Source organism: Pan paniscus, chromosome 11 (genome assembly GCF_029289425.2).
Source record: "Pan paniscus chromosome 11, NHGRI_mPanPan1-v2.0_pri, whole genome shotgun sequence".
NCBI classification, from domain to species: domain Eukaryota; kingdom Metazoa; phylum Chordata; class Mammalia; order Primates; family Hominidae; genus Pan; species Pan paniscus.
In genome coordinates this window covers 71,386,031-71,398,054 of record NC_073260.2, presented here as the reverse complement: position 1 = coordinate 71,398,054, position 12,024 = coordinate 71,386,031, and the positions used below count along the sequence as shown (strand labels likewise).

The 12,024-nt window shown below is 40.2% G+C and overlaps 1 protein-coding gene across 4 annotated transcripts in view; it reads right to left on the bottom strand.

Annotated features, from left to right (window-relative positions):
• The window catches only part of GDA (guanine deaminase), a 103,144-nt gene that overhangs the window by 44,554 nt on the left and 46,566 nt on the right, over nucleotides 1-12,024 (bottom strand). For 3 of the 4 annotated variants that reach the window (XM_008952995.6, XM_024930156.4, XM_008952985.4), the window contains exons 2-3: nucleotides 11,772-11,860; nucleotides 4,607-4,778 (exon numbers count right to left, since the gene is read on the bottom strand). In XM_008952995.6, the coding sequence (XP_008951243.1) occupies nucleotides 4,607-4,778; nucleotides 11,772-11,860 (261 nt within the window). The remainder of the gene's footprint in view (nucleotides 1-4,606; nucleotides 4,779-11,771; nucleotides 11,861-12,024) is intronic. The other variant, XM_024930155.5, reaches the window with a different exon arrangement.

The following is a 12,024-nucleotide window of genomic DNA, read 5'->3' as shown; positions in this document are numbered from 1 at the left end:
GAAAGAAAAGTTTAGAGACATGAAAACAGAACAGAAGTTTCAATATTTTTCTAATAGTAATTATCAAAAGGAAGAATAGATTGAAGAGAGGAATATACTCAGAAAGAGAGAGAAAGAGAAAGAGAAATAACAGAATTCCTAGAAACAGAAGGAAGACAGAAGTTCTCTTATTGAAAGAACTATGTATTAAAGAGAATGAATTGAAGAATTAAACTGAGAATGAATTGGGATGATCAACAATTACAATTTCAGAATATCAGGAATGAAGAAAAAAATCTCAAAGGCCAGAAAATTAACTAGAAAGAAATGAGAATCAGATTGATGTCAGCACATTAGATGCTGATAGATAAATAATTTCAAATAGAATTGTCTCTACAGCTAAGGCATTGTTCAAGAGTCAAAAAAAAAAGTAAAGCCATTTTTGATAATTCTAGGTTTTAGAATGTTTATCACTCACCTGATTGGAAAGAATTGTCAGAGGATATATTCCAACAAAAATGAATGAAGACAGGGATCCAAGTAGCAAAATAAAAAGCAAAGCTCATTGTTAAAGTATAATTATAATAATTATTATTATTGAGATGGAGTCTCACTCTGTCACCCAGGCTAGAGTGCAATGGCGCACCTTGGCTCACTGCAACCTCCACCTCCTGGGTTCAAGAGATTCTCCCGCCTCAGCCTCCTGAGTAGCTGGGATTACCGGCACCCGCCACCATGCCTGGCTAATTTTTGTATTTTTAGTAGAGGCGGGGTCTCACCATGTTGGCCAGGCTGGTCTTGAACTCCTGACCTCAGGTGATCCGTCCGCCTAGGCCTCTCAAAGTGCTGGGATTACAGGCATGAGCCACCGTGCCCGGCCCTCATTGTTAAATTAAGTGCAGGTGTTAAAATAAAAAACTGGAATTAAATTGAGATAATTTTTTAAAATTAAACTTAAAAGTTAAATATTATCTTAAATACAGTATACACGGCAAAAAAAAATGGAACTAAAATCTCAGATGATATAACATAGGACATAGCAAAAAGGGTAGGGATGAAGAAGGGAACAGAATGAAAATGTTCTTGTCTTACCATATGGGAGAATATGCAGCAAAAGAATAGAAGTGTTCAAGACTTTTAACAACTTCATCTCATAGAGATAGAAAAAAATGTCAAATCAACAGAGAAAATGCAGTCTTCTTTTAAAAAATCGCAGAATAATCATAAAAATTAACCTTTTATTAGGTCATAAATCTCAGCTATCCCCAAGAAAAATGACACATCACATTTACTAACCAAACTAAAATAAAACTCAAAATTAAAACGGATATGTAATCTAAATTTTTCTAAATTTTCAAAATTTTAAGCACCTTTCTACAATCTTGACTTAAAGATGAAATTGAAACGGAAAGCTGGGGTTATTTAGAAGCACTACACAAACACTGATAGTAAGCCCCTTCCTCAGTGTCAGGCCCAAACCAGGAGGTACAGGGCTTATATGGGAGAAGATTTTAGTGAATGAGAAATTGAAACTTCAAATTGGACTGTGTTAAAGCAAGCTAAATTTGGCCTGAGCATGCTTCTCAACTTTGAGTTTATAAGGAACTGCAACCTAACTTAGTATATCAACTCACTGAAAGCCTGATTAGTAATATGCTTTTGTAACAAATAGCTGAGTCTCAGGCAATCACAGCAGCTGAGCTCTAGCCAGTCACAGGTGCCAAGTGATCAGAACAAGTTCGAATAAGGCAAACCCAGAGCTGTAACAATCAAGCTGTTGCTGTACCTCACTTCCATTTTCTGTCTTAAATGCTGCCTGCCCACCTTGCTGGGCAGAGTCCTCTGAACCTTTCCTGGTTCTGAGAGCTGCCTGATTCTGGAATCGTTCTTTGCTCAATTTACTCTGTTAAATTTAATTTGTGTGAAGTTTTTCTTTCCACAACTAGAATGAACTGAAAACACTAGAAAGTTCAGGAACTGCCCTAATTACAGTAAAGGGACAGGACAGGGAGACCCCTGAGAAAGGGAAGAAGGAAGGGAGGAAGGAAACCCAAAGCTACTCCTGTTTATTCCCACTGAGCTCATCCCACTGAGTAGGCTACGTGGCTAGTTAACACATCTCCACACCCTTAAACAGATGTCAGCCATACCCTCAGTGCCTCCAACTTGAAAGTTTATGGGCCCACACTCATTCATTATCAGACACATAAGAAAGAACATAGGATATGTGCTCCGCAATTTTTTTTTTTTTTTTTTGAGACAGGGTCTCACTCTGTCACCCAGGCTAGAGTGTAGTGGCCTGATCTTGGCTCACTACAACCTCCTCCTCCGGGTTCAGGCGATTCTCATGCCTCAGCCTCCTGAGTAGCTGAGATTACAGGCACATGCCACCACACCCAGCTAATTTTTGTATTTTTAGTAGAGACAGGGTTTCGCCATGTTGGCCAGGCCGGTGTCAAACTCCTGACTTCAGGTGATCCGCCCACCTTGGTCTCCCAAAGTGCTAGGATTACAGGCCTGACATCAAATACTTAAACCACCATCACACTCGGCCTGACATCAAATACTTAAACAAATCTCTGATGTCAGAAATAATTTATATGGAGTACTGCCTGAAAAATATATAGTCTTTGATACTCTACCTCTCTAAACATAAAAGAATGATCTATCTGGACTTTTTGATAGTATAGAATCTTTACAATATATATTTTGGCAGCATAGTGTCTATCCACACTAAGGAATATTGAGATTAATTTTCTTAAGTTTCAGTATGAAGCATAGATATGCTTTACCTTAACAAATGTGTTTTTTAATCATAAAAGCAGTGTAAATTTCATAACTGATTTCCCTCTTTGGGTCAGGTTCTAGAAATCTAAAGCCAAATTCATGACAAACTAACAAATGCATGGACCCCCACAGTAGACATTGTTTTCTTGGTTTTATTTTACTTTTCCTTCCCCCTTTTTTTTCTTTGCCTTGATATCATGACTCATTTTCTTTTGTTGTATACTATGCAATTTTCAGCTATCTCACATCTTTTTTAGAACAATGTGAGGTATAAATAAATTTTGAGAATAAAGATTTGGTGTGGTTAACACCATTCATTAACACAATGCACCAGCTACTTTATACATAGCTTTAGTCCTTCTCAGCTTTTCTAGTGTCATGTGGTGCATGCTAAATATGTAAGATCCACAATTGCACTGAATTTATAATTACGTGAGGCAAGTGTATAAATGTTAGCACTTGCTCGGCCGGGCGCGGTGGCTCATGCCTGTAATCCTGACACTTTGGGAGGCCGAGGTGGATGGATCATGAGGTCAGGAGTTCAAGACCAGCCTGAGCAATATGGTGAAACCCCGTCTCTACTAAAAATAGAAAAATTAGCCGGGTGCGGTGGCAGGTGCACCCTGTAATCTCAGCTACTCGGGAGGCTGAGGCAGGAGAATCGCTTGAACCTGGGCAGCAGAGGTTGCAGTGAGCTGAGATCACGCCACTGCACTCCAGCTTGGGTGACAAAGTGAGACTCTGTCTCCAAAAAAAAGAAAGAAAAAAAAAAGCACTTGCTTTTACTCTTTAAGACTGGAATGATGCAAGACCAAAAAAACTGGCAAGATGGTTAGGTCAGTTGATGTGGAAGGCTTATAATACTGCCACCACCACATGCAGTGAACACCTTAGGAGGAATCAATGGGTCCCACAAAAATCCATGAGTGTTCAGACCAAGTGTGCTGAACACCAGGACATAATGGTCAGACAAGGCAGCATTTGCACTTTAGCTCCTTTACTGCAGAAACTGTTTCTAATTCCTGAGTAGATTCTGGTTCTGGGCACAGGATTGGAGTAAGAAAGGAACTGATTTTCCTGAAAGAGGAGAAGGAAGGACACTTACAGAGCCTTCAACATATGGCTGGCACACACTACTGCCACTGTTCAATGACTGTACTAGCCCCAGAGTTCCCTCTAGTGGTGTCAGTGCTCAAGTCACATTACCACGTGCCATGCAATATGGGACCATCCTATTTTCCTTCCTTGCAAAGCTCCCAGAATAACATGATATTCCTTCTAACAGTAATTTAAATTTTTAATTTTAAATTTCCTTGGGTATTTTTAAAGCAAACAAATAGAGCTCCTACCATGTGCCAGGCACTATTCTAAGAACTTCACAAATATTAACTTGCTTAATTATCATGAGAATCCTGTGAAATAGGTACTATCATGATCTCTATTTTTTACAGATGGGAAAAGTGAGTCATATAACTTTGCAAAGGTCACATAATGAATCCATATGGTCCTCAGAACATCATTATGGATTAGCAGGAGTAGGGAAATACACACATTCATTAAACCCAGATTTGGTAAAGTAAAACACAGAAAGTAAAAGAGTAACGTAAACCCACCAGATTGGGGTTTTGGAAACTTGGATTCAAATTCTGTCTTTGCCACTGACTAGCTGTGTAGGTGAGGTGGTCACAAACTCACTGGACTGTGAAAAAGAAACTTAAAAATTCTCTATGGCCCATCTTAGGCTTAACTGCTTATGCTTTATAATTTAAATCTGTCCTAGGAAACTGATATTTCTATAGATGACCAAACAGAATACCATACTCACACACAAGATACTTACAACAACTCTGGTATATACTTCTTCTGCAAAGTCGATGTTCTGGAATCTGTGTTCTGCAGGAAATGTGTACTTGGTCAGCCACTCCAAGAGTGACAGGTCTATGCTACTTCCAGCAAAGGAATACTGAGAGGCATGGATGTGTGTATCAACCAGCCCAGGCATGAAGAACTCACTGGAAATTAAGATGAGAATAAAAGTATTTAATAATATCTTCAGTCATTTCCCATATTTTTAAATCACATTTTTTCCCAAGCATGATTTCACTGTTCACCCCACACAGGTTTATAGGTAATGCAATCAGACAACTGTAAATTCTCCAATTATTTAGAGGTCAGGACATAAAAATGAAGCTCTGCTAGGAGAGATATAGCTCCTAGGTTGGAATGGCTGGTCGGGGTTAACCAGTGATGACGAAGGGAGGGAAAAACACAGCATTGAGCAGAAGCAAAGCAGTGGTGGCACAAGAAAGGACGGGAACTCTGATTTAATCCTATGACTTTGTTCTCACAACTGATGGTTGTAGGTCAGAGATCAAGAATGGAAGAGGAGGCCTTTAAAACTTCTAGAGCCGTGCTGAGCAATGTGCACACGAGTCACTAAGGGCAACTAAAGGTGAGAAACAGACTGGCTGCAATTTTAGACTCAGCAGTCATCTTGATCTTGTCTGACTACAAGAAACCTAGTCTTTTCCCACGTGTTACAGAAACTGAGTTCTGAAATAGAAGCAGCAAGAGCAAGCTGGTTAGGGACAGGCGATCTCAGGAGATGGACCACAAACGGGCAGTGGTGTAAGTAGTGAAGCGAAGAGGGAGTTACATATGATGCTGTGACAACCATGCTCAGGATGCTTGTGATCACTAATGCTACCACCATGATCCACCAATTAATATTCATATTTCTATTAATTCTTATAATTAGAAAGTCCTTGAAAGTGTTCAGAGGCACTACCCACAGAATTGAGGCAGTATGGTGCTAACAGACACTTCATGCTTTTCTAAAGAGCTAATGCAGTTCACCACAGTCACTATTAAGTATCCAACCTCATCCAAACAGATATTTGCCAAAAGATGGGACCCTCTACTGCCACCATTATCCTAGGTAAATATTCAATCACATAAGCAACTTGAACTTGAAACCTAACATTACAAATAATTCCTCATGCTATCAAATCAAATGTATACATACCACCTAACTGTAAGCCTAATAAAGCCATGAGTAACTCTAAATGCTTTATTTTAAAACAAGAGCAAGGAATGGCAGACTCAGTGGTCATCTTGATCTTGTCTGACTACAAGAAAGCCTCTACATCGCATGGAAAAGACTAGCTTTTTTGTAGTCAGTTATTATAATAATGATGGTGACAGCAGCTAATGTTTCCTGAATATGTACATTCACTAGGCACTGGCACAGCGTTCTACATACATCATCTCATCTGTGGGCAGCAGTTGAGTTAAAGTGTATACATTCTGGTTTTGGCCTGCTAAGATCTGAAATCAGGTTTGACCATAAATCAGCAGTTAGATATTTGACATATTAAAAAAAAAAAACTCTGTGTGACTCAGTTTCCCCTTATGTAAAATGGAGATAGTAGTAGCATCATAGGGCTGTCGTGAGGATGTATTTAGTGTGTGTAAGAACAATGCCTAGATAATGGAAAGCATCAATAAATGTTATGGATGATGATGATGATGATGTAATGTTCACAAGAAACTTAGTAAGTATGAGAGTACTGTTACCCTCCTTTACATAAGGGTAAGCTAAAGCTCAGGGAATTTATGTAGCTTGAAAAAAAGTAACTGTTAACTAGTCAGCTTTGGCGCTGAGATTCAAACCCAGGCAGTTTGTCTGTAGGTTCAGTACTCTCGGTCACTACGTTCCACGTGATGGAATTGTTAATTCACTGACTATGGAAATAAAGAACAGTGACAAATTTTTAAGGACGTCAAGAAGGCAGCATTAAGTGGGCCTATAATGTGGGAAGCACTCTGAAAGGCAGGGTGGAATATGGATTTCTCTCAGGTATCAGTCACTGATCTCTCCACAATGTCAGTCCTTTGGGTCTTTGCTTTCTCTCCCGTCATAAAACGGAATAGCAGTGTAACTACCTCATGCAGTTAAATTGTTTAACCAAATAATATTTCCCAAATGTCTACTATATTTAGGAAACCGCCAAGCCCTGTGGAGAGTCCAGAGAAAAATAAGGCATATTGTCCTCAAAGACTTTATAATCTAGTTGAGGAGGTTACGGGTGAATGAGGGAGACAGAGAGGAGGAAAAAAAATGAGGAGAAAGAAAAAGGAGAGGAGGAGAAGAGGAAAAGGACGAGAAAGGAGGAGGAGAAGGAGAAAAAGAGGAGGAGGAGGAAGAGGAGGAGGGAAGAAGAAGAGCAAGAAAAGGAAGAAGAAGGAGAAGGGAGAAGAGGCAGAAGAAAAGAAGGAGAGGAGGCTGGGCACGGTGGCTCACGCCTGTAATCCCAGCACTTTGGGAGGCCAAGGAGGGCAGATCACAAGGTCAGGAGATCGAGACCATCCTGGCTAACACGGTGAAACCCCATCTCTACTAAAAATACAAAAATTAGCCAGGCATGGTGGCAGGCGCCTGTAGTCCCAGCTACTCGGGCGGCTGAGGCAGGAGAATGGTGTGAATCCAGGAGGCGGAGCTTGCGGTGAGCAGAGATCGTGACACTGCACTCCAGCCTGGGTGACAGAGCGAGACTCCATCTCAAAAAAAAAAAAAAAAAAAAAAAAAGAAAGGATTCAGATTTGAGGGTCTTCTTATATAGGTAACTCTAGAAGTTGGCGATGCCAGAGTTCTCTGTGGAAGAAAGAACAAACCAACATCTTAAGCAGCACCTTCGACTTCAGGAGTAAGACTGAGAAAGAAAAGATCAGGATCAATCTTGGCAGAGTTATTGTCAGGAGGGTAGAGGGAACCCAGGACAGAGAGGTGTCAGGGACAGTAAAGAAGAGACATTCAAGAAGGAGCAGGGCAGTGACTAGTGCCAAAAACTGCAAGGGTCAAAAATGCATGGCCTCAGGAATAATCCTAAGACCCCCAATTTTGGAAAGATTTAGCTCTTCCTTTAAAAAGTAGTCACTGAGTCTCTAGAATGTTTTTGTTACTGCACTAAGTGCTAAAAAGAGAGTGTTTGAGAAAGTCCTGTGCAGATGGAGAGCTCCCTTTTAAAATATTTGGTAGTGAAAGTTAGGATGAAGAAGAGTTCAAGTCACTTTATGTTTTTCATGTAGGAGAAATGAGCATGTTCATTGTGGCTGAGATGAGAGAGTGAAAGATGATTCAGAGTACAAAGTCTTCAGAGGCAACAGAAGCGCAAGGATTTATTGCATCTGAAGTGTGATTTTTTTTACCCAGAAAAGTTACAATCCTTTTAAGGAAATAGTAAGCATCGTGAAATGATTATTAATAAAAAGATTCCCAGAATCAAGGTTACAGTCCAGGATTAATTACAGATAATATTGGTACACACAGAAGCATGGAATGTGAGAGTGCACATGAGATTAGAGGTCAGTGAGCCCACCTACTCATTTTATAGAGAGAACAAAAGGAAGGTCTGGGATTGCAAGTTTATTTTTGACTTGCAATTTGTTGGCGGCTCAGCTAGGATTCAAACTCGGTTCTCCACTCACAACATCACTTATGGCTAAATTGTAGCTACTAAAAGCCCAGCTGCAGGCAAAGCAGAGAAGAGATCTGAAGGCAGCAGCAGAAGGTAAAAAAGCTCTCCTTTCTCCCTTCTTTTCAGCTTTCCTCTTCTCACTTTACTTAATCAGCATCATAATTTCCTCAGAGAATCTCAACTTCCCCCAGGTATTCCAAATCTGCAGTGTTGGCCAAGCTGTATCATAACCTGAGCAAAAAAAATTATATATATATATATATATATATCCCCCTATATATGCTTATCAGAACATCCACCTATCTTTTCACCAAATGGAACACATTAATAAAGTTTTATAATCAGAAAACAATACAGGTATATATCAATACATGTGTGTATTACCCAAACCATCATCACCATCATCAGCCTGCCCTACCAGTAATGCAATGGCATCATGGGCCTGAGAATCCATGTTATTTGAAAGTGACTGTTCCATTGCACACAAAAAATGCATGGCTGTAAAACAAACAACATCTTGTCTTTATTTAAAATGTTGGTATTTTGTTCATCATGAGTTTTTGCATTAATTTTTTTTTTTTTTGAGATGGAGTCTCACTCAGGCTGTAGTGCAGTGGTGCGATCTCGGCTCACTGCAACCTCTGCCTCCCAGGTTCAAGCCATTCTCCTGCATCAGCCTCCCGAGTAGCTGGGACTACAGGGGCCCACCACCATGCCCGGCTAATGTTTTGTATTTTTAGTAGAGATGGGGTTTCACCGTGTTAGCCAGGACAGTCTCGATCTCCTGACCTCGTGATGCACCTGCCTCGGCCTCCCAAAGTGCTGGGATTACAGGTGTGAGCCACCGCACCCGGCCCACACCTGGCTAATTTTTGTATTTTTAGTAGAGACAGGTTTCACCATGTTGGCCAGGCTGGTCTTGAACTCCTGACCTCAAGTGATCCGCCTGCCTAGGCCTCCCAAAGTGCTGGGATTACAGGGTGAGCCACCGCGCCCAGCCATGCATTACTTTTTATATTTTAAAATATTGTCTTAAAAGTATTTATCTTGATTACTGAGTTTTTGCCCCTCCCCCGCTGCTTTTAAATTTTGTGCCTGAGGTGAATGCCTCACTCCCCTCACCCTAATCCTGGCCCTGCAAACCTGTCCAGGGTCCATGGCCACCATCTGATTCACTCCTACCACAGCACTGCCCATGGTACTCCAGTTGTGATTTCCCTTTTCTAAAAATCCACACAGTACTGAGATAGACCTGTAGATACACTGTGTATTGGGCCAAGTCTATTAAAAACTGTCTGAGACATCCCTTTATGGTATTTTAATCATGACTTAAATTCAACCGCACATAACTTGTGTGCTTGATATAAGAATCTCTGCATTTTAAATATAATCTTTCTTCAAAGACTTCAGTCTTCTACTAAAATTTAAATTATTTCTTACCTTACTACTTCCTTGTGTGCAGTACTTACATACGACCCCCAGAATCTGCATTTCTGATGGATTTAATTTCAAAAGCAACCTCATAAAGAGGAAGAAAAGGAAGTGAAGACCCACAGTTATGTTTACCCTCCTCCCCATCCTCCAACCGTTTCCACCATTCTCTCATCCCATCTCAGCCTCTACTTCAACTGCTTCCAAGCCTTCTTCTAATCCTGCATCACAAAGACACGCAAGCAGGAGACTATAAATGTCAGTTGCTCCTCATCATAGATTCTTACATGAAAATCTAGCAAGAGGAAGTAGATGGTAACAGCAGAAGCTACTATATTCATTTCCATGCCCAGCACCCACACACTTCCAAGCCCATAGAGAGGCAGCAGGGAGAGGGAAGGAGGCAAGGGATGTGAGTAAAACTGCAGGTGGAGTGAAACATTATAAATAGTCACTCTTGTCTCTCTGGACTATGACCAGGGATGAGCTTCATAGTCTAAATGACCTCAAAGAGGGAAAGTGGCTTGCTTGACTTTTAACATCTGCAAAGCTACAGTACAGTCTGTGGATTCAAACCAGGTATTTTCATTCCTAGTTCAATGTTCCTCTATTACGTGAAACAGTGTTTCTCTATATTACGTGAAAGTCAATTCCCAAGTTATCAAAGTGTTTTCAGAATATAAATGGTACCAATTTTATTGGCCTTGGAACTTACTTGGCCTGAAACAAGATAAAATATTTTAGCTTTAAAAAAGTCTTCCCATTCATGTCCTTTGCAGGGACATAGATGATGCTAGAAGCCATGACTTTCAGCAAACTAACACAGGAACAGAAAACCAAACACCGCATGTTCTCATTCGTAAGTGGGAGTTGAACACAATAATAACAAATGGACACAGGGAAGGGAACATCACACACCGGGGCCTGTTGGAGGGTGGGGGGCAAGGGGAGGGAGAGCATTAGGACAAATATCTAATGCATGTGGGGCTTAAAACCTAGATGAAGGGTTGATAGGTGCAGCCAACCACCATGGCACATGTATACCTATGTAACAAACCTGCACGTTCTGCACATGTATCCCAGAACTTAAAAGTAAAATAAACAAAAAATAAAATAAAAATTATAATCAAAAAAAGTTTTCCCATTTCCATAAAGCATATCAACCAGGCTATGAGGAAACTGAGCTTTTTTTTTTTTTTTTAACAGAGTCTTGCTCTTTCACCCAGGCTAGAGTGAAGTGGCATGATCTTGGCTCACTGCAACCTCTGCCCCCCGGGCTTCAAGAGATTCTCCTGCCTCAGCCACCCAGGTAGCTGGGATTACAGGCATCATATGCGCCACCATGCCAGGCTAATTTTTGTATTTTTAGTAGAGACGGGGTTTCACCACGTTGGCCAGGCTGGTCTTGAACTCCTGATCTCAGGTGATCCACCCGCCTCGGCCTCCCAAAGTGCTAGGATTACAGGTATGAGACACCATGCCTGGCTGGCCCAATCATTTCTTTAAGAACTGTATAACATATATTAAATATATATTATATATAAAATATAACAAATATTAAAAACCACTAAAAGTAGTTGAAATATAATATCACAGCTCAAGTGTGCTTCTGAGCTTCCCCAACCAATTGATTCTCAAATTTTCTTTCCTCCCTACTTCTTAATAGTTAACCTCTATCATACCCCTCCCCACCTTGTTTCCTTCCTTATAGAAGCTATCACAATCTACTATGGTCATGCGCAGGTATCTGTTTGCTTGTTTACTGTCTTTGTCCTCCATGGACTGTAAACCCTGTGAGGACAAGGACTTTGAAGATCTTTTTCACCTCCAGACCCTCCAGTACTGCACATAGCATGCTCAACAAATATATGCTAAAGAAATTGATGAATGATGGCAGCCTCTAGCTCTCTAAGTTTCCATCCTTCAGCTTCCTGTATACCTTCTCCTTCCCATCTCCTCCCTTAACAAATAATTAATACAAACTAATTATTGTTAAATTAATATTATTTGTTAAAGTCTCTCTGTCTCTCAAGGCAGGTTTTCTATAATTTAAGCTTATTAGTGGCACCCAGTAAAAGGGAAGAAGTAAAAACTTACTGGTGGCTCAGTTCTCTTATTTCACATGGCTTGAAGCACCATTCTTTGGCCAGTTTTTCCTGTTGAGATGCTTCTTCTAAAAACACTATCTTTAAAAGAAAGAAAGAAAAGAAAAGAAACACATATTAGTGAGTCACAGTCATTTGTTTTTTATTAAATATGTAAATATTCTTAAAAGAGACTATAGCTGAGTTAAAAGGTATTTGATACCAAATGGAATTGAGTTTAGAGGCAAAAAAAAAAAAGACAGGTG